The following is a 22,692-nucleotide window of genomic DNA, read 5'->3' as shown; positions in this document are numbered from 1 at the left end:
CCAACTCCCGGAGTGTGCTCAAATTCATGTTCATCGAGTCAGTGATGCCATCTAACCATCTCAACCCCTGTCATCCCCTTCTCCTCCTGCCTTCAGTCTTCCCCAGCATCAGGGTCTTTTCTAATAAGTCAGTTCTTCCCATCAGGTGGCCAAAGTATTAGAGTTTCAGCTTCAGCATCAATCCTTCCAATGAATATTCAGGACTGATTTCCTTTAGGATTGACTTGACAGGTCTGATTTCCTTGCAGTCCAAGGGACTCTCAAGGGTCTTCTCCAACACCACAGTTGAAAAGCATCAATTCTTTGGCGCTCAGCTTTCTTTATAGTCCAACTCTCACAGTGAACTAAAATGGATTGGAATGGGCAAATTTAATTCAGATGACCATTATATCTACTACTGTGGGCAAGAATCCCTTAGAAGAAGATCTCAAAAATGACAGGATGATCTCTGTTCATTTCCAAGGCAAATCATTCAATGTCACAGCAATCCAAGTCTATGCCCCAATCAGCAATGTTGGAGAAGCTGAAGTTGAACGGTTCTATGAAGACCTACAAGACCTTCTAGAACTAACACTCAAAAAAGATGTCCTTTTCATAATAGGGGACTGGAATATAAAAGTAGGAAGTCAAGAAATTTGGGGGAAGGGGTGGAGACTTCCAGGGATTAGGCCACTGCCCCCTTTTTGGTCTTCGATGGTCAGCCTTGGAACTGTCAAGGCACTGGTGGGTACGTCACTTAGCATATGCAAATGTGTTACAAATGAGTGTATATTGAGGCTCAAGGTCTAGTGGAAATCAACCTGCCCACCATCTTGGACCTATTTGGTTCTAATCAGCTTATGTCGTGTCCTCGGGCTCTGTCATTCTTTTAAAGGTTGTGCCCTGTCCCCTTCCCTCAGGTTTCACTACCACAGATACCACCACTTCTGAGAAAGTCCAAATTCCACACATTTCTGGTAAGACAAACAAGCTAGAGACCTGGGGACATGAATCAGAGTAAAGAGTTCAGGGCATTCAAGACAGGACTGCAGGAAAGAGTGAGCCCGACAGGACCAGGGCTATAGTGAATGGGCAGGAATGAGAAAATACAGCCATGGCAGGCTCAGATGATAGTTTTTCCAAGCTTCCTGCACCCCGTCCTCCCGCCTTCCCCAGGGCACAAGCCACCCAGCATTCATGGGCAGGAAGACAAGAATTGAAGGGTGGTTCCCTAAAGAGATCCAGCTCTCTGCCAGCCCTGAGGCAGTCACTAAGCTAGGTGGTGGCTTCTGGAAAAAGCCCGTCCTGTTCTGGCACTTGCGGGGGAGGGGAGGGCAGCTGGAGGTGGGACTCCTGGTATCCTACCACCCACGAGGGAGGCCAGCCGGGCAGCAAGCCCCACACCCAGACACAAAGCCCGCATTCATGCCGTGGCCTGGCAGGAAAACAGTCAACATTTATAACAGAACGCACAGGCCACCACCTATAGACAGCAGCCTTGTGCCTCTGTTGAGAATGGCAAGAAACAAGCTACATCATCAGACAGGAAAAGAAAACCAGCCCCGAGCAAGACAGAACCCAGAGGAAATCACCAATTCAGGCCCCAACCAAGGTGCACAAACTGACTCTGCTTCTTGTCCCTTTAGTCTCTTTTTTAGTTTCTCATGTTGACTTTTTTGAAAAGTTCTGGACAGTGATTTTTTTGGCAGGGGCCAGTTATATTATGTTCAATACTGATTGCTTTCACATTATTAAATGTAGATTTAGGGCTTCCCTAGTGACTCAGTGGTAAAGAATCTGGCTGCTGCTACAGGAGACACAAGTTCGATCACCAGTCCAGGAAGATCCCACAGGCCACAGAGCAACTAAGCCTGTGCGCCCTAGAGCTCATTGCTCTGCAACAAGAGAAGCCACGGCAATGAGAAGCCCATGCACCACAGCTAGGAGTAGCCGCCACTCACCACAACTAGAGATAAGCCCACCCAGCAAGGAAGACCCTGCATAGCCATAAATAAATAAATAAAATTATTTTAAAAAATAAATAGAGATTTAAATTTTTTTAACTAGAATTCTGCTTAGGCAATGTTGTATACTTCCTATAGTATCACATCAAGAGGCCCTTGAGGTCATGCTGTCCCACTACTGAGGATATCATTTGATCATTTGGTTAAGAGTCTGTCTGCCAACACCCACCATCCCTCACTTGGTAGGTATATTTTTCCCCCTCTCTAATGAATAAGTCATCTGATGGGTAATAATTCTGGACTATTCTCCAACAGCCTTTTACCAATGGTTTTAACACCCTCTGATAATCCAGTTATTTTGGGGGGGTGGATACCGTGTGTTTTTTCTCCATTTTATCTGTAATAAACCAGCATTATCTGTTGAAATAAATTGTTCAGTGCCTGTAAACCTACATAATCTGAAGTCTGCAAAGCAGCTGCTTAATAATGGTATCAATTAAAAAAAAAAAACAAAGCTAAAAACCATTGCTACAGTTTCTTACCCACAAACTTTCTTCATAAATTAGGCCCCAAAGTCTTCAAGCAATAAGACCTGACAGACTGACATCACATATTTATAACTATTCCACTGAGAGTGTACTTCTGTCTGCACACGCTTTGAAGTAGAATTATCACGTGATCATGTACGGCTGCCCTGACCCTTCTGGGAATACTGCAGAATGCTGTATATGCCTTACATACATTCCGAAAGTGAAAGTCACTCCAGTCGTGTCCAACTCTTTGGGACTCCATGGACTATACAGTCCATGGAATTCTCCAGGCCAGAATACTGGAGTGGGTAGCCTTTCCCTTCTCCAGGGGATCTTCCCAACCCATTGACTTCTAAAAAAAAAAATTCTGGAATCCATACTATCTAGTCCTAGATCTTTCAGATAAGGGACTGTGTGTGGATCTATACTAAAAACATTATCAATAATACAGCAATTTTACAACCTGTATCAGAAAATGCTTTGAAAGGTGGATGGTACAAATAATGAGAGGTAGCATTTACTGAGTGTTGTTGTTCAATCGCTAAGCCGAGTCCAATTCTTTGCAACCCCATGGACTGCAGCACGCCAGGCTTCCCTGAGTTTGCTCAAACTTATGTCCATTGAGTTGGTGATGCCACTCAACCATCTCATCCTCTGTCATCCCTTTCTCCACCTACCTTCAATCTTTCCCAGCATCAGGGTCTTTTCCAGTGAGTCAGCTCTTCACTTCAAGTGGCCAAATATCGGAGCTTTAGCTTCAGCGTCAGTCCTTCCAATGAATATTCTTGGTTGATTTCCTTTGGGATTGACTGGTTTGATCTCCTTGCTGTCCAAGGGACTCTCAAGTCTTCTCCAGCACCACAGTTCAAAAGCATTAATTCTTTGGCACTCAGCCTTCTTTACTGTCCAAATCTCACATCTGTACATGACTACTGAAAAAACCATAGTTTTGATTCTATGGATCTTTATTGGCAAAGCGATGTCTGCTTTTTAATATGTTCTCTAGATTTGTCATAGCTTTCCTTTCAAGGAGCAAGTGTCTTTTAATTTCATGGCTGTTACAGGCGCAGATCTCACACTGTCCTCATGGCAGAGCTGTGGTGCCTTTCCCAGGCTTCCAGTGGAGGGGGACCTGGGGAGAGGAGGCTTAAACCCCCTCTTGTGTGACCCCCAAGAAAGTGACTTACACCTCACGCAAAGCCTACCCATCTCTGGGCCTCAGTTTCTCAGGAAAGGAGGCAACTGTAGAGAATTGCATATAAAGCATTTAGCCTAGTTGGTAGAGACGGAGTAAAAGGACAAAGTAGGTGATTAAATACTTCATCCCACTGAGTGTATGTGTGTGCTTAGATGCTCAGTCATGTCTGACTCTTTGTGACCCCATGAACTGTAACCTGTCAGGCTCCTTTGTCCATGGGGATTCTCCAAGCAAGAACACTGGAGTGGATTGCCATGCCCTCTTCCAGGGGATCTTCCCAACCCAGGTCTCCCGCATTGCAGGCAGATTCTTTACCGTCTGAGTCACCAGGGGAAACCTTCATCCCACTAGGGGATTGTGAGTAGAGAAAAAAGTATGGAAAACCCCTATAAGTCAATGATCACTCGAGAAAGCAGGTTTGAGACTTCCCTGGTGGTCGGGAGGCCCATCAGACTGCAAGGACTGCACAGGGAACCTTATGCAGGGGTACAGGTTCCATCCCTGATGGGGGAACTAAGATCTCACATGCCAAAACTAAGACCCACTGGGGCCAAATAAATGTTTAAAGAAGAAGAAGAAGAAGAAAGCAGGTTTGCTTAAGCACAAAGCCAAACAGACTTGCTTAGCAACAAAACCACACCATGGAAACCTGAGACATGCCCCCAAACAGTAAAAATGACGGTGATATGAGACCCACATCCTGTCCAGTGAGTTCAGTAAGTTAATAATACCTAGGAAATGCTCCTCTGGGCACACCAAAAATAAAAATAAAAGGAAAGGGTGACATTATACTGAAACCTGAGATGGTTTACTATTCTTAGCATATGTTACCGCCTCTTTGCTCATTTCCATTGTGCCAGAACAGGACTGGCTTGACCAGGTAGGGACATGAAAACACCTGACATGAAGCAGGAGCTGCTGCTGGAAGCTTGACATCTACTCAAGAATGAGGGAAAAGGTGGTTTTCTCCCCCTCCCCACTTTTCCTTTGATTATAAAACTGGAGCCCACTAAATTCTCAGGGTGCAGCACCCAAGCCTCCTACACTAATAAACTCTATCCTTACCTGTCACTCTGCCTCTCATTGAATTCTTTCTGCCCCAAGACAGAAGCACCTACACTGTGCTAAGTATAGAGACGCATTCTATCAGTTCCATAGTGCCGGTGATGACTGAGCCCTGGGGTAACTGGGATTGCTTATGATTTCCTAGTAGCCTCCCAGGTGGTGCTAGAGGTAAAGAACCCGCCTGCCAATGCAGCAGACGTGAGAGATGCAAGTTCAATCCCTGGGTCAGAAAGATCCTCTGGAGGAGGGCATGGCAACCCACTGCAGTATTCTTGCCTGGAGAATCCTATGGAGAGAGGAGCCTGGCGGGCTATAGTCCATGGTGTTGCAAAGTCGGACACTACTGAAGTCACTTAACACGCATGTACGGGAGGCCTGGAGTTCAGAAGGCTGCCTCTAGGATGTGTAAGGTCAGTCTTTGAGTGTGTGCACACCATCTAAGGCAATCAGAAAAAGGAAAAAAAAAAAATCACTGTGGAGGGCAATGGCAGAGGTCAAGAGAGAAATGGGTCTTGGTCCCATCCTTACTGTGAACCTCAGATTAATTCCCTTGCCTGCAATTTAGGGGAGGGGCAGGTTTCTAATGTAGCATCACCCAGGTTGTTGCCCCAGGAGGCTGTGTGGCAGAGATGTTCAACTTAAGAACAAGCCTGGGCTTCTGAGACACTACCCTGGGGACACAACATAAATTCCAGAGAATTCTTGCAGACAGAAGCTTCAGTTCAAGTGTTTTTCACCAGGCCCAGGGTTGGAGTCACAGCTCAGCCATTTACTAGGAGTAAACAGATGGTGAGAGAGATGTGAATGCTGGAGGCAGTGGCTTGAGGCAGGAGATAGATGGACCCAGGGCAGGTCCTCCAAGATGAGAAGCCAGAGAAGAGCTGGGCCCTGCCCAGATAAGAAATAAAAGACCCCATGTTCCTCATTCTTGAAGTTAAGGAGACATTCTCAGCTACACATGCGCAGAAAGGCTCCTTAGAGGTCAAAAGGCAGGTAAGTGATGTCAGCTTACCGTAGGTAGGCCTCTTCGATGGAACCCATCTTGGCTAAGAGAAGCTGAGGCACAGATGGGAGTGTTAGTTGCTCAGTCGTGTCTGACTCTTTGTGGTCCCATGGACTGTAGGCCGCCAGGCTCCTCTGTCCATGGAATTCTCCAAGCAAGAATACTGGAGTGGGTTGCCATATCCTTCTCCAGGGGATCTTCCCCACTCAGGGATCGAACCCAGGTCTCCTGCATTGCAGGCAGATTCTTCACCGCCTGAGCCACCAGGCAAGCCCCTGCAGACGGGAGGACCCTGAAATAAACCAAATACAGACTCAGAACCAGGCAAAGCAAGATGATTGGCCAAAGGAAACCCGGAAGAAATGCCCCATCTGGGCCCTCCCGTGTGTCTATCCCTTTTTCTTCCAAAAAAAATACTTTCCGTCTCTATGCGGAAACTCTTTTCTACACAGTTGATGGGCCAAGGCCTTGTCATTGGCCACTGTACCTGGTGGTCTAGTGATCAGGATTCTGCGCTTTCGCTGCCACCGCTAGACCTCAATCTCTAGCCGGAACCTGCTTCAGGCTATTCAAGATCAGCTGGAATGAGAAGGAAAGAGGGGAATTTGGGGAGTGGGGGCAGACGGGACAATTCCCACCGCGGGAGACTCCGGGCGGGGGTGGGGGGGGGCAGAACTCTCCCACTGGAGATGCCTGCGGTGAATGTCCTCCCCCCACCACGCCACCCCGCCTCCACCGACCCACCCCAGTCTTAGATCGCGAGGCGCCTGGGCAGCAGGTAACCACGTGGAGAAAGCATAGACTTTCCAAAGGAGCGATGAGCAGGCCCCCAAATCCGGGAGCGCAGGGATTGGGTCTCCTCCAAGCCAGCCTCTCGGCCCCTGAGCCCTCCCCCGCCGCCTGCAGCCTCCCAGACCCCGCCCCTCCCTCGCTCCCGCTCCGCGCAGCCGCCCGCCTGCCCGCCGGACTTCAGTCTCCAGCCCCCGGCTCCAGATTTCAACCGCCACCACCACCCCCCGACCCTCCCAGAGGACCGACTGCCCAGAGCGCAGGTCCCGGGACTCCCCGGGCGGGGCTGATCCCGAGGAGCACCCCCCGGACTGCCTCTCAGAGCAGGGTGGGGAAGGGGATCGTAGTCCGCCGCCACCTCCGAGCAGGCCGCCAGGTGAGCGCCGGGACAGGTAGGGACCGAGGTCGGGACCGGTGTCCGTCCACACTCGCAGCTGGGGCGCCCCGGGGAGGATTTCCATCCCAGGCCCGGCCCGGAGTGGCGTGTCCCTGGAGTCCTGCGCCCCAACACCCCTTCCCCGGCTTCTGCCCCTTTAAGTCCAGAGTTACACGAATGCACATTTGAAAGCCCCAGATCGTAGGGAAAGGGCTTGGCTATAAAACCGGTCCTCTAAAGCCCTCGCCTCTCCGCCAGCCTGCTGGTCTGAGGAGGCCACTATTAAACACCACCCCCACCCCCACGTACTCGACCAACACGTGTTCACAGCAGCTGGTGAAAGGCCGGACCACTTTTTACCAATTCTGTTTTTTGTGTCCTCTGGCTGGCAGGAAAATCTACGAATCGGAAGATCTTAGAGCACCGTTTCTTGCTTTAGCAACTTGGGCACAGTTTGTTTTTAGCTGCGGCCGCTCTACCCAATTTAAACTTTGTTCTAAGTTAACTTTTGCAGTGACCGGTCATATTTGTTAACGTTCCATGTCTTGATCCTTCAACTTTAGATGGCAGCTGTTTACCGCTATTTTGAAAGACTATAGTATTACCAATCTACTTTTAAAATAGACAATAACATTTTTTTTTAATATCCCAGTAACACAAGTACAAAAGGCAAAGGTTTCCATGCAATATCAATCCTTTAAACAAGCTCAGTCTCCCCTGCAGCCAGTTTTTAAATTTTGTAATTAAATTACTTTTCAGAAATGGCAGAAGTAACTTGTGTGTCCTTTTAAACCATTTTTGCTCTTTATTCCTCTGGTAGTTCCTTCCAAATCTTTAAAGCAAATTCTTCCATTGTTATTTGTTAGTTTATCAACTTTTACACAATGTCTGTAATCTTTTGCTAAAAATAGATGGGGACAGAAGCTTATCATCTCCAGGGTTTCTCTCCTCCCTGTATAATCACAACATTCCTTTTAGCTTCTCTAAAGAAATAATGTTTTGTAAACTTTTGTTTCTTTTTCTTTAAGCATATCTAAATATATTTGTATATTCTATATACATATATAGAATCTGTTGACTCTCCTTTTAATAAAGTTTTCATATTTATTTAAATGCTAATTTTTCAATCCAATCGAGATATACATACGGTTCACAAATCAAATATAAATGAGACTGCCTTATTTTTTCCCTATGATAAAAGTAATATAATCTGTTTAAGAAAAACGGAAAAGGCCGGGGCAGTGTTTTCTGTTTTTGTTTTGTTTTGACAATACTAACTCCCAGACCAGGTATCCAAAAACACCCAGCCCTTGGCAGTGAGATTTTGGAGTCCTAACCACTGGACTGCTAGGTAATTCCCAGGGGCAGTCTTTTAAAAGGCAAAAGATTTATACGATCTGAAGAGAAACCAGAGTATTAAGTCTTTTAGATTAAAAGAGATTACAGAGAAATGAGCACCCCCAGCAGTGTGTGAGTCCCATCTTTGTTTGGAAGATACAATTCCAGAAGACCTTGGAACAATGAGAAAAAATGTTCATAGACTGAATATTAGATAGTAGATTGAATTTCTCTTAGTGGGTTGAGAGATAATAGACCTATAGAGGGTCCTTATTCTTTCTTAGGAGATGCATATTCAGGTATTTAATAGTTCATCAAGAGAGAGAGAGAAAGCAAATATGGCAAAATATGGAACAGAGATATCCATTTTAACTATATTCTCAGCTTTTCTGTATGGTGACATTTTTATGGTGAAATCTAGGGAAGATAAAGACAGACGATTTATCGGCAGAAACTAGCACAACATTGTAAAGCATCTATACTCCAATAAAAATAAATAAATAAAATGCATTGAGACAGAAAAATATACAAATATAAAAAATAAAGAAAGTAAGATAAAAGTTTAGAAACTCAGAGATAAAAACATGCACAGTGGCACAACCCTGGAGTCCTCCAAACCAGTCTGCCCCTTGCTTATTGGGTGACCTCAGGTTGATTGCTTCCCTCCTCCAAGCCTCAGTTTCCCCAGCTGAAAAATAGCACCGGCCCCATGGGGTTGTTGGTGAGACTTCTGTAAGATCTTGGAAAGCACTTTCCACATGCCTGGAGGATTTATTGTTCAGTTAACAGTAGCTGTTAGTATTTTGTGAAGAGCTTTTCTTAACGACCATGGTCAGCTCACCTGTGAATAATTATGCATAACATCATAACTGCTCTTGGGGCTCAATAATTGTAGGGCACAGGCTTAGCTGCCCCTGAAGCATATGGGATCTTAGTTTTCTGACCAGAGATGAACCTGCGTCCCCTGCACCGGAAGGCAGATTCTTAACCACTGAACCACTAGGAAAGTCCCTCTTTTGCCTTTTTTTAAATTCGCTAGATGGCTCTGATCTTGCCATTGGTGCAGTTTTGTGTCCTGCTGTATTTTGTTCCTTCCTAGGCACGAATCCCCTTAACCCACATTCCTCCAGTCATGGTTTCAGTGACTACATGATTCTGACATAAGGAGGTGCAGCCCCAGACTCCAGTCCCATAGCTGGCCTTGACTGCTAATCGTTGTCACAGCAGTCACAGTGGCAGCTAACACTTGTTGAAGACCAGCCTTGATCTTGTTTAATTTCCCCATCACCATGGGAAGTGAGAGTTACTACAAGTCCGCAGCGTGTTAGCCACAACTTTTGCTACTCAGTGCATTTGGGAATTGAATATGAGGCAAGTCTGTGTATTACATATGATCCTTATTGGGGTAGACTTCCCTGATGGTCCAGTGGTTGGGAATCTGCTTGCTAATGCAAGGGACACAGGTTAGATCCTAGTCCCAGAGGATTCCACATGCGAAGGGGCAACTAAGCCTGTGCATCACAGCTACTGAACTCACACTCCAGAGCCCACAAGCCATAACTACTGGAGCCCCACGCCTAGACAAGGCAAGGCATGGGGCTCTTCCACCACAAGAGAAACTACCACAATAAAAAGCCTGCCCACTGAAACCAGAGCGTGGCCCCTGCTTCCCGCAAACAGAGAAAGCCTGCATGCAGCAACAAAGACATAGGGCAGCCAAAAATAAATACATAATTACTTAAAAATGTTTCCCCAAAAAATCCCTAGCAGGACTGGGGAGTAATCAAACACACTGATAATTCTTCAGTGAAATGCATGTTTATATCATAAATAAAACCTTCCATCAGCTCCAGGCAAGTCTGCCATCAAGTGGGTCTGGGAAAGACTTGGTTTTCAGAGCTTTCGGATTTAGGGTTTGTGGAGTGTGGTGATGGTTTAGTCACTCAGTCGTGTCCAACTCTTGCAACCCACCAGGCTCTAACCCACCAGGCTCCTCTGTCCATGGGACTTCCCAGGCAAGAATACAGGAGTGGGTTGCCATTTCCTTCTCCAGGGGATCTTCCCAACCCAGGGATCAAACCCAGGTCTCCTGCATTGCAGGCAGATTCTTTACTGACTGAGCCACCAGGGAAGCCTGGAGAGGACATGAGGACCTTCGCATCCTATTTTCTAGAGATGAAATCTACGCTGAGAGAGGGAAACCCATTTGCCCAAGTTCACGAAAAAGTTTGAGTTTGGGCTGAGGCTAACCCAGGGCTGGCTGAATCTGCAACTGACAAAGTTCCACCTCTCCCCAGTGCCACCTCCTCTGCAGGCTGTCATCAGCAGTTCCCAAAACCAGTGTCCCTGGCTGGCCCTGTGATGCCCCAGAAATGTCAGTGCTGCCTCCAGGGAATGAGATGATACACATAAAGAATTTCCCAGGGTGCCTCACACCAAGAAAGCATCGACAAATGTGAACTGTTAATCTGTACTAAGACGCAATTCGACTGTTCCCTTCTTTGACTTAAATAATCATGGTGTTCATTGATAGCATTAATAATTTTTTAAATTGTGAAATATAACACTCATACAGAAAAGTACATGAAATATATAACAAAGTATATAACCAGCACCCAGGCCAAGAAGGAGAACATTGCCAGCCCCCTAGATGTTTCTCTGGTTAGTAGCCTTCTTCCCCACAGGGGGAACCAGCATCCTGACTTTTATAATGCTCGTTTCCCTGCTTGGTTATTTTGTTTTGTGTTTTTTTTTTTTTTTTTAATATTTAGTATTTGTTTATTTGGCTGCACTGGGTCTTAGTTGTGGCACGCAGGATCTTCAATCTTTGTTGTGGCATGTGGGATCTAGTTCCCCAACCAGGAATTGAACCCAAGCCCCCTGGTGGCTCAGATGGTAAAGAATCTGCCTGCTATGCAGGAGATCTGGGTTCGATCTCTGGGTCAGGAAGATCCCCTGGAGAAGGGAATGGCTACCCATTCCAGTATTCTTGTCTGGAGAATCCCATGGACCGGGAACCTGGCAGGCTATGGTCCATGGGGGTCGCAGAGAGTCGGAAACGACTGAGTGACTAACACTTTCCCCTGCATTAGGAGCACAGAGTCTTAGCCACTAGAATACCAGGGAAGTTTCTGCTTGTTTTTTATATATGTATATACAGGCAGGAGGAGAAGGGGACAACAGAGGATGAGATGGTTGGATGGCATCACCGACGCAATGGACACTAGTTTGGGCAAGCGCCAGTGATGGTGATGGACAGGGAAGCCTGGCGTGCTGCCGTCCATGGGGTCGCAAAGAGTCAGACACAACTGAGCGACTGAACTTATATATATATATATGATTTTATATATATATATGTGATTTTAGTGTATATATATATATGATTTTAGTACCTGTATGTACATTCATAAATAGCATTTATTAATTTAGCCTGTCTGTAAACTTTCTAAAAATCACTGGTGTAAGTGTATAATCTATCATCCAGTTTTCAAACCAGGTAATTTTGGAAGTGATAGGGGTCACTGATAATATTTACCCTAATTACCCTGGGACACTAGGTGTAAATCAGGACTGCCCGAGGCCACCCCGCCTGTCTGGTTGTCCTGGGACTCACACTCTGGGTGACTTGTGTCTCTGGTAAATTTCACCCCAAATTATGCTTTTGAGGTCCATTTGTGCTGTTGTGTTTACTTATTGTTAAGGCTTTATTATTGCTACTTAGTCTCCCATTCTATGACTGCCTTAATTCATTTATACACCCTATGTGAGCACCTGGATCATTTCCAAGTTGGAGCTATGAGGGGCAATGCTGTTGTGAATATTCTAGTATATGTTTCCTGGCTTTAGGGTCAAATTGCTGGCTTGTTGGAAAGGCACTTTTCTAATTTCAGGAAAAAAAAATCCCCAACTAGTTTCCAAAGCGGTTGCACCAATTTTTACTCTCATCAGGTGTGTATGGGAGTTCTCACTGTAAGTAAATTATGGTAACGTTGTATTATTGGTTGGTTGGTTGGTTGTGTTTTTTTTTTATATATAAAAACATATTCTTTAATACACATGATGTTCATGACATTTAAACTAGAATATACCAAAATCCAAAGTAACTTTGCCTCTCATCCCACCCATGCTGTGGTTCAGAAGGCAGTCGGATAACTGAGAAGGTGATGACAGTGAAAATGACAGAGAAATAGAGGAATTCAAAATTGTCTATTACTGTCAGCTATGAAAGATGGTATTTAGCTCAATGCGTATTCACTCCACTAATTTTTAATACTTGTACTTTTTTAAGATCATATCTTATTTACCTTTGAGACTTTAAATTTTATGCTTCACTTGTATTTTTTTATTCTGGCAACTTTTGACTTCCGTGATGCTCAGTGAGTGAGAGGAGTGTCTTGGCTTCCCCTCCCCCACTTTTCCTTTCCCATCTTGCCGGTAATGCATTTGCCTTCACACCATCAAGGCTGATTACATCTATAGTCTGTTCTGTTACCCTAGTTAAGTCTTACACGCTGTAACTGTAAAGTGTGCAGGGTTTGGGTTTTTTTTCTTGACAGCTTTATTGAAGTAATTTACATACCATAAAATTCAGCCCTGCCGAGTGTACGGTTCAGTGATCTAGTGAGTTTTCAGAGTCTGGCAGCCAGCACTACAGTGTTAGAGCATTTCTATCACCTCCAAAATATCCATTGTGCCTATTTGTGGTCACTCCTTGTTCCCATGCCAGTCACAGCAACTCCTCATCTTTCCCTATATTTAGATAGGTCTTTTCTGGACATTTCATTTAGACACATCATACAGTATGTAGCCTTTTGTATCCAGCACTTTCACTTAGCATGCTGTCTTAGGGTTCATTCTCATTGTATCTTGTACCATTGCTCCATTCCTTCTATTGTTTTGTTTTGTTTTGATTTTTGGCTGCACTGGGTCTTCCTTGCTGTGCGTGGTCTTTCTCTAGTTGCCGTTAAGCAGGGGGTCTAGGGTCCTGGGGCTTCAGTGGTTGCAGCAGGAGGTCTCAGTAGTTGACCCACGGCTTGTGGAATCTTCCCCGACTAGGGATCAAACCAGTGTCCCCTGCAGGCAGATTCTTTTTTTTTTTTTTTTTTGCAGGCAGATTCTTAAACACTGCACCACCAGGGGAGTCCTCATTCCTTCTAGTGTTAACAGCATTCCATTGTATGGATAGACCACATATTGTTTATCCATTCACCAGTTGATAGACACCTGGATTGTTTTCAAATATATAATGCTGCTGTGCACTTTGGCAGTCAAGTCAGTCTTTGTGTGACATACCTTTTCATTTCTCTTGGGTAGATAGCCTAGCAGTAGAATTGCTAGATAGCCTAGCAGTAGAATTGCTGTGTTTCAAACTTCCAGTGGTTAAGACTCCAAGCTTCCAATGCAGGGGGCACAAGTTTGATCCCTGGTTGAGGAACTAGGATCCCGTATTCCTTGAAGCCAAAATAAATAAATACATATTTTTTTTTAAAAAAAAGAATTTTTGGATTTTGTGGTAAGTTTATATTTCACTTTTTTTTTTTAATGTTCAACTTTTATAGAAACTGTTTTCCAAAGAGGCTTTACCATTTTACATTCCCATCAGCAGTGTATAAGGGTCCCAGGTTCTCCCTGTCTTCACCAATCTTTTGGACAGCAGCCATTCTAGAGGGCATGAGGTGGCATCTCACTGTGATTTTAATTTGCATTTCCTTCATGACTAATGATGTTGAGCATCTTTTCACGTGCTTATTGCTGTGCTAAGTCGATTCAGTTATGCTGACTCTTTGCGTCCTATGGACTGTAGCCAGCCAGGCTCCTCTGTCCACGAGATACTCCAGACAAGAGTACTAGAGTGGGTTGCCATGGCCTCCTCCAGGGGATTTTCCCGACCCAGGGATGGAACCCATGTCTCTTGCATTAGCAGGTGGGTTCTTTACGACTAGTGTCAGCTGGGAAGCCCGCATTTGCTTATTAGTCCTTTGTATTTCTTCTTTGGTGAAATGTCTATTCAAATCTTTTGTCAGTTTTTAAATTGATTTGTCACATTATTGAATTTTAAGTGTTCTTTATATATTCTAGATTCAAGTCCTTTATCAAGTATGTGATATACAAATATTTTCTGCCAATCTGTAGCTTGTCTTTCATTTTCTTAATAATGTCTTTTGAAGTACAAAGGTTTAAAATTTTGATAATGTTTAATTAATCCACTTTTTCTTTTATAAATCATACTTTTGGTATTATATCCAAGAAATCTTTTCTTTTTAATCTTTATTTATTTGGCTGCATCAGGTCTTAGTTGCAACATGTGGGATCTCTAGTTGTGGCCCACAGGCTTAGTTGCTCTGAGGCATATGAGATCTTAGTTCCCCGACTAGGGATTGAACTCATGTACCCTGTATTGCAAGGTGGATTCTTAACTTCTGGGCCACCAGGAAAGTCCATGCCACTCCACTTTTGACTGCTGTGTACATCATTTCACCTCTCTGGGCCTCAGTTTCCTCATGTGACAATCAATGGGAATAATACAGAAGCCACAAAAGATCATCCCCAGTCAGTTCCTGGGTTTGAAGTTCTGTCTCTTCTGGCCTACACTGTGCTATAATATTTTTTTTTCCTTTAAATGCACTGCTAGCATTTAAAAATCGGGTGATTTCACATAAAGACAGGGATTTCCAGTCTCTTGACAAACTGGAAGATGTGGCCAAACTAGGCCCACCTTCCTACTGGGCAGTAAGTCAGCCAGAGTGAGCGCTGGCACAGCCTCCACGCGGGGCTCTTCTCTCCGGACTGACAGAGGCTCCACCACTCCCTGCTGGCTTGCACCCTGTCTACCTCACTTAGAGGCAGAACTCCAGGCGGCGCTAGTGGTGAAGAACCTGCCTGCTAATGCAGGAGGCAGAGGAGGCGTGGGTTCCATGCCTGGGTCGGGAAGATCCCCTGGAGGAGAGCGTGGCAGCCCACGCTGTATTCTTGCCTGGAAAATCCCATGGATGGAGGAAGCTGGCGGGTTACAGTCCGTAAGGTCACAAAGTGTTTTGGACGTGACTTAGCACGCACGCAGCACAGGACCAGCTGTTGTCATTGTGAGGCCAGCCAGGGGCGGTGGTGTGAGTGGGGACTCAGATCCATGCCTTGCTCCAGTCACCAGCTCATGCTACCCCAGGCTTGCCTTCACCCAGAAGAGGTGCCTTAAAAAAAAAAAAAAATCTACCTAAAGACTCTTACAGGCCAGTTCGGGCCCTGATTATCTATATCTCAGTCTTCCTTCTTAAAGGAGAAGGCATGCCAAATCTTTGTACATGCAAATTATTCTAAAGAGCGAGAAATTTTCAATCTTGTTTTTTGGGGTTTTTTGTTTGTTTGTTTGTTTGGCTGTAATTCCCTGTGCTGTACAATATACCCTTGCTGCTTATATATTTCATTTGTTTTTAATTTTTTATTTATTTGGCTGCATGCATGCATGCTGAGTCGCTTCAGTTGTGTCCAACTCTTGGCAAACCTATGGACTCCAGCCCACCAGGTTCATTTATCCATGGGATTCTCCAGGCAAGGATACTGGAGTGGGTTGCCATGCCCTCTTCCAGGAAATCTTCCCAACCCAGGGATCAACCCTGCCTCTCTACATTGGCAGGTGGGCTCTTTACCACTAACACCACCTGGAAAGCCTTTATTTGCCTTCACCGGGTCCCAGTTGGAGCAGCATGTGAACTCTTAGTTGGGGCATATGGGGTCTAGTTCCCTGACCAGGAATTTAACCCAGGCCCCCTGCATTGGGAGCTCAGGGTCTTAGCCACCGGACCGCCAGAGAAGTCTCAATCTTGTTTCTTGATGATATTTCTGTAACCATTTGTGGGAGGTTAGGAACAACACTGGCAAGACTTCTCTCCCTGACAGTCCAATGATTAGGACTGGGCGCTTTCACTGCTGAGGGCTCGGGTGCAATCCCAGGTTGGGGAGCTAAGATCCTGCAAGTAGCACAGTGTGGCCAAAAAATAAAATAAAACAGAGACAACACCGGCACCACCGTTCAAGAGTAAAGTGTTAAAATTGATAAGGGAGAATGTCAGGAAGAGGAAAATCTCTCCAAGGCATGAAACAGAAGCCATTCTGCCTAAAATTGAAAAGATTGACCATACGAGGCGCTAGCAAGGGCAGCTGTCATACACTGTTGATGGGAGTGCACAGTCATGCTGAAAAAAATGATTGGGTGTGTTCTCATAAAGAACATGTGACCCAAGAATTCCACTCCTACATATTTACTCGTGAGAAATGAAAACATATGTCTAGACAACCACTTGAATGTGAATGTTTGTAGAAGCTTTATTCATAACAGCCTCAAGCTGGAAACAATCCAAATGTCCATCACGCTGAGTGAGTAAACAGATTGTGGTTTATCTGTTCAATGGAATACTACTCAGTGATAAACAGGCGTGAACTGGCGATTAATACAGCAATGATGTGACTGAATCACACAACGTTCTGCTGAAGGAAAGAAGACACAGGAGTGCATCCTATGGTTATCACTCAGGGTCCAATCCAGAGACTGAAACCACACAGTAATTTGAAAGGAGGATGTTTAATATACAGATTTATTCATCATAGCAGGGGATTAGAGTTAGAAGGAGTAGCTCCTGAGAAATAAAGAGAATGGTAAAGAATATAAAATGGCAAATACAGGGAGCAGCCTCTACCCCTAACATCTAAGATAGAGAGCTTGAGAACGGTGTCACCTCCAGACTGTCCTTGGCTTTGGGGGTTTGGGGTTTTTTTAACATCTATTTGTATTTATTTGGCTGTGCCAGGTCTTAGCTGTGGCATGCAGGATCTAGTTCCCTGACCAGGGATTGAACCCTGGCTCCCTGCATTGGGAGCACAGAGCCTTAAGCCACTGGACCACCAGGGAAGCCCCCAGACCCTGATGCTTTGGGAGACCACTTGGACATGGTTCCCTAAAGGGCAAAGGAGGCCCTCTGGTGCTCCGGCTGTGGAACTTGCTGGAAATCCACCCTCTGGAACTTGCCAGAAGTCGGTCCTTTAAGGATGCTAGGGAAAACAGTTCACAAGGAAGTGTCTCACCAGAGGCACTCAGCCAAGAAACCAGCTGAGGTGGGTGCCAGGGCAAGGTGCTGGCTGAGGGGTGCTCCTCACTGCCCGGCACTGGAGAAGCCTACGCCCTTGTGACTGCGGCAGGAAAAGCTGCCTGCCTTTGGGGAACCGCGTCTGGAAGTTAGAAGCAAAAGTCTTGCCTCCTGCAACGCCTCTCTGGCTCCCTCTACTGGAAAACTTTAGCATGGCAGCCGGCGAAGGAAGAAGATATAAATGCCTGAACTCCAGTTTCTCAACTTGGAGCTGTGAGGCAGTAAATTGGTAACGGGCACACGTATGATTCCACTTATATGAAACTCTAGAAAAGAAAACTTCTAGTGACAAAAAGCAAATTAGTGGTTGGGGTGGAGGTGGGAAAGAGTAAACATTCTAGGGTAACAGAAATGTCTCACCTCTTGTTTATGAGGATGGTTGTACCATTGCATACAGTTGTTAGAACACAGACTGTACACTTGAAATGTTTGCATTTTATTGGATGTAAATTAGACATCTGTGAATGTGTTCTTTTTAATTTTTAAACATTTCTGGGAAATAGGACTCTTGGGCAAATATAAATGGAATATATGCACGCGTGCACACACCGCAGAAAGTGAAAGTCGCTCAGTCATGTCCGACTGTTTGCAACCCCATGGACTATACAGTCCATGGAATTCTCCAGGCCAGAATACTGGAGTGGGTAGCCATTCCCTTCTCCAGGGGATCTTCCCAAACCAGGGATCGAACCCAGGTCTCCCTCATTTCGAGTGGATTCTTTACCAGCTGAGCTACCAGGGAAGAATGGCAGAAGTGTGCCCCAAATCCCACCGCTGAGATTCCCTCGCTTATCCCAGTGCATACACTGTATCTCCATGAAGTGCTGCTGGAGGTAATTCCTGCCTTTGGCTTGGTGGCTTGTTCATGCATTCTCCCTGCATGTTCAACATGGGTGCCCTAGGTAGTTGGCAAGAGTTTTGAAAGGGAGATGAGTTGGACATGTGCCCACCCACCTCTCCCATTTCCCTTCTCCCCAAGGGAGATCCACAAAGGGCATCTCACTAGGTTCAGATTACCAAATCTTCATCCAAAGAGTGAAATCCTATTAGTTCTTGTATAACAATGGGTCTTACTTATTCCTTGAGTCCCAGATATGACTTAAGGATATTTCTCCTTCACTGCTCACATCCAGCCCTTGAGATAGAATCGTTATTCATATGTCACATGTTACAGACAAGAAAACTGAGGCTCAGAGGCCAGCAACATGCCAAAGTGATGGCCTGCCCAAGAAAAGGCAGAACCAGATTTATTTTTTTTTTTTCAGCTGTGCTGAATCTTTGTTGCTGGTCTGGCTTTTCTCTAGCTGCAACGAGCAGGGGCTACTCTCTAGTTGAGACATTCGGGCTTCTCATTGCAGTGGCTTCTCGTTGCAGAGCATGGGCTTACTTGTTCCAAGGCATCTGGGATCTTCCCTGCTCAGGGACTGAACCCGTGTCTCCTGCCTTGGCAGGTGGATTCTTTACCTTTGAGCCGCCAGGGAAGCCCAGAACCAGGATTTGAACCTGGATTATCTGCCTCCATAGTGGGAGCTCCTGACCACCAGCTGTCCTGCTGGGAGCAGCAGCCTAAAGTCCTGGAAACCCTCAGCCACTCCCTGCCCCCAGCACAGGGTCCTAATAGGCTTTACCGATATTGAGTCTTTGACAGTCGAGTCTTTTCTATCCCCGTGATTGTATTCTGAAAAAATTCAGGCATACAGAAATGCTCGAATAATTATACAGTGACTCCTAAGATAGGGAGACAAAGACAATACCTATGTATTTTTTTAGACTGATACTGAAACATTACCATTCACAGCAACTGTTTGTTCAGTATTCCAAATTCATAAAACAAAAGTTAGTGACATGACACTTCAAGTACAAAAATGTATAAATACCACAGCAAGTACAATCATACATTTATAAATATACAAAGGTTGGGACTTCCCTGGTGGTTCAGCAGTTAAAACCCTGCAGTCCTACTGCAGGGGGCAAGGGTTTGATCCCTAGTGGGGGAACTAAAGATCTTGCATGCTGCATGGCCCAGCCAAAAAAAATTAATAAATAATGAATAAGCAATGGTTGCACCTAAGTTATCCCAATATATTATTAGCTGATTATATTATTATCAAATTATCAATTTATTATCAAATCATAAAAGTAATTTCAAAATCAATGGAAGTATACTTGCTAAATTAATAAAGATAAAACTAACAAAGGTAAGGAAGAAAATTAGCCAAGTAAAAATGATGCTATAGGGCTTCCCAGTGGCATGGTGGTAAAGAATCCGCCTGCCAATGTACGAGACACAGATTCGATTCCTGATCTGGGAAGATTCCACATGCCTCCAGATAACTAAGCCCGTACATCACACCTATGGAGCCTGTGCTGTAGAGCCTGGGAGCTGCGACTACCGAAACCCCCGAGCCCTAGAGCACTCTGCAACTAGAGAAAAGCCCGAGCAGCAATGAAGACCCAGCACAGCCAAAAATAAGAATAATAAATAAAATTACTTTCAAAACGCTATATAAAATGAAGATAGTTTAGAATCATGAGCTGTGAAAATGAAATGATACGATTTGACCTTCATCAAGAGTAACTACTCGGAAAAGTGTGCAGCTAGCCGGAGAGACCATGTGGAGATGAGGAACTGCTTGGGGAATTCCCAGCCAGAGAGTCCCCTGGTCCAGCACTCAGCAGAGGCATGACAAACTTTCAGAAGATGACCGAGTGTCATGCTCTGCTTGAGGACCACAGCACAAGAGCCCCTGAGAACTACATGACTGAACCCAGTTAGTCCCCAGGACCATCAAAAATAATCATAAAATAATGCTTATTATACCATGGCAATGGTTTTACCACTGAGTCATAGGGGTATTTTTGTGCAAAATTTTCCAGTCACTCTAAAAAGGCCCTACATGATTCAAGGAACCGCTGAGGGAAGAGAGAAACTACCTCTTAATAGTTTCAGGGGTTCTGGAATTTAAAAATAATCCTTTCGTGGTCACTTTCAGCAGCACATATATACTAAAATTGGAATGATACAGAGAAGACTAGCATGCCCCCTGGGCAAGGATGACTCATGTATTTGTGAAGCAGCCTCCCTGCCTGCAATGCAGGAGACCCAGGTTCCATCCCTGAGTGGGGAATATCACCTACAGAAGGGAATGGCAACCCAGTCCAATATTCTTGCCTGGAGAATTCCATGGACAGAGGAGCCTGGCGGGCTACACAGTTCATGGGGTAGCAAAAAGTCAGACGTGACTGAGCAACTGACACTTTCACTTTTTAAAATCATCATCATCGTCCTCATCCTATTTTTTGTTTGATAACTTTTCGGAGAGCCTTGTGGATATCTTTTGGTTCCTTTCCATGGACTACCATCTCTGTTTTTATTGTTATTATTGTTTCCAGTAAACCTGTTCTAGAAAGTGTACAAACTGTACAGCCTGATGAATTTTCACAAATGAACCCACATGTAACCCGACTTTAGATCAAGAAACAGGAAGGGAAATTCAAATTCAAATGAGTACCTCTGCCCAGATGGGACTTTTTTTAAAACTTATTTTATTGAAATATAATTGATTTAAGAAAAAAATAAAAGCAAAAAAAAGAGAGAATATAGTTGATTTACGATGTTGGGTTAATTTCTGCTATATAGCAAAGTGGTTCAGTTATATATACATACACCTTCTTTTTCATATTCCTTTCCATTATGGCTTATCCCAGGATATTGAACATAGTTTTCTGTGCTACACATTAGAATCTTGGTGTGTTTTTTTTAATATTTTTAAAAATTTATGTATTGTTTATTTGGCTGCACTGGGTCTTAGTTGCAGCATGTGGGATCTAGTTCCCTGACCAGGAATCAAACTCAGGTCCCCTGCATTGGGAGCACAGAGACAGTCAATGGACCGCCAGGGAAATCCCAGGATCTTGTTTATCCATTCTATTTACAATAGTTTGCATCTGCTAATCCCCAACTCTAAGTCCCGCCTTCCCTCATTCCCCTCCCCCTTGGCAACCACAGTCTGTTCTCTATGTCTGTTTCTGTTTTATAGATAAGTTCACTTGTGTTATATTTTAGATTCCACATATAAGTGATATTACATGGTATTTGTCTCTTACTTCACTTAGTATAATAATCTCTAGGTCTACCTATGTTTCTGCAAATGACATTATTTCATTCTTTTTTATGACTGAGTAGTATTCTATTATATATATGGACCACATCGTTATCCATTCCAAATGGAACTTTTAATCCTGCCTGGGATTCTCTTGGCCATCCTCTGTGAGTAGTACCTGTCCCCTGAAATACAAGTCACTGACCATCATTATGTTTAGCGAGTGCTGCATAAGAGACCACTCAAAATGCAGTGACTTAAAACAATACCCATTCCTTTATTATTCTGATGGCTCTGGGACTGACTGGGCTCAGCTAAGCAATTCTCGGGGGCTCTTGTGCAGGTCCCATCAGGCAGTGATTGGGGCTGGGTCATCTGAGGGCTCATTAATTTCCCTGTCTAGCACCTGGATTGTCGTTGTTGTTCAGTTGCTAAGTCGTGTCCAACTCTTTTTCAACCCCAGTAGCCCACCAGGCTTCTCTGTCCATGGAATTCTCCAGGCAAGAAAACTGGAGTGGGTTGCCATTCCCTCCTCCAGGGGAACATCCTTACCCAGGGATCGAACCTGGGTCTCTTGCATTGGCAGGTGGATTCTTTACCACTGAGCCACCAGCACCTCGGATGGGAAGACCCAAACAGCTGAGGCTCCCCAAGCATATATATATCTCTTCCTGTGGTCTCTCCACTGTGATGGCTTCAGGACAGCCAGACCCACACGGTGACTCAGACCGTGGTATGCTGGAACTGGTTCACACCAGATCCTGGGAACGCATTGTGGATAGTGCTTTCCAACTCCAAAGTTCAGAGACATCATGTTGGTAGCTTGCCATCAGCCACGGACAGTATATTCACACCACAGAAATCAGCAAATGCTACAATCCCTAAATCCAAAAGCTCTGAAAACCATGTCTTTCACGGATCCCCCACCCAGGGATCGAACCTGCCCGCCCTGATTGGAAGGCAAAGTCTAAACCACAGGACGCCCAGGGAAGTCCAAGAGCCTGTTGTTGAACATTTAGGAGTACACCACTGGACTCACGGCTCCCCAGGCATGCACCCCTAGACAACATAACCTCCACAACCCCTTAACGACGTCACTTCTGTGATGCTCTGAAAAGGTGAAGCAGTCCCAAAGACCTGCCCATGTCAAGGGGAGGGGTGTGAATGGAGAATGGTCAAGTCCTGGAAAAGAGCACATCAGATTGGATAC

The 22,692-nt window shown here is 45.0% G+C and overlaps 1 protein-coding gene, 1 long non-coding RNA gene and 1 other non-coding gene across 13 annotated transcripts in view; 2 read left to right on the top strand and 1 right to left on the bottom strand.

Annotated features, from left to right (window-relative positions):
- Positions 1–5,890: 5,890 nt before the first annotated feature.
- On the bottom strand, positions 5,891–7,119 carry LOC122689265. Of its 2 annotated transcripts, none has more exons than XR_006339784.1 (3): positions 6,887–7,119; positions 6,227–6,318; positions 5,891–6,031 (listed from the first exon to the last, which is right to left on the bottom strand). It is a non-coding gene; the product is annotated as an uncharacterized LOC122689265 (long non-coding RNA). The 2 variants fall into 2 exon arrangements; XR_006339783.1 differs by lacking the exon at positions 6,887–7,119 and adding an exon at positions 6,484–6,627.
- Positions 6,497–22,692, top strand: part of FBXO17 (F-box protein 17) — a 29,445-nt gene continuing 13,249 nt past the window's right edge. For 3 of the 10 annotated variants that reach the window (XM_043894974.1, XM_043894973.1, XM_043894971.1), the window contains exon 1: positions 6,515–6,920. In XM_043894974.1, the coding sequence (XP_043750909.1) occupies positions 6,557–6,920 (364 nt within the window). In that variant the 5' untranslated portion in view covers positions 6,515–6,556. Of the gene's footprint in view, positions 6,921–14,080; positions 14,166–22,692 lie in introns of those variants that run through there. The other 7 variants (XM_043894976.1, XM_043894989.1, XM_043894984.1 and 4 more) reach the window with 7 other exon arrangements.
- Positions 20,359–20,468, top strand: LOC122692939. The gene has a single exon (XR_006340751.1). It is a non-coding gene; the product is annotated as a U6 spliceosomal RNA (small nuclear RNA).

The sequence above is a fragment of the Cervus elaphus genome, chromosome 4 (genome assembly GCF_910594005.1).
Source record: "Cervus elaphus chromosome 4, mCerEla1.1, whole genome shotgun sequence".
Taxonomy (NCBI): domain Eukaryota; kingdom Metazoa; phylum Chordata; class Mammalia; order Artiodactyla; family Cervidae; genus Cervus; species Cervus elaphus.
The sequence above is the reverse complement of the archived record's forward strand: the minus strand, read 5'-3'. Positions and strand labels throughout refer to the sequence as shown.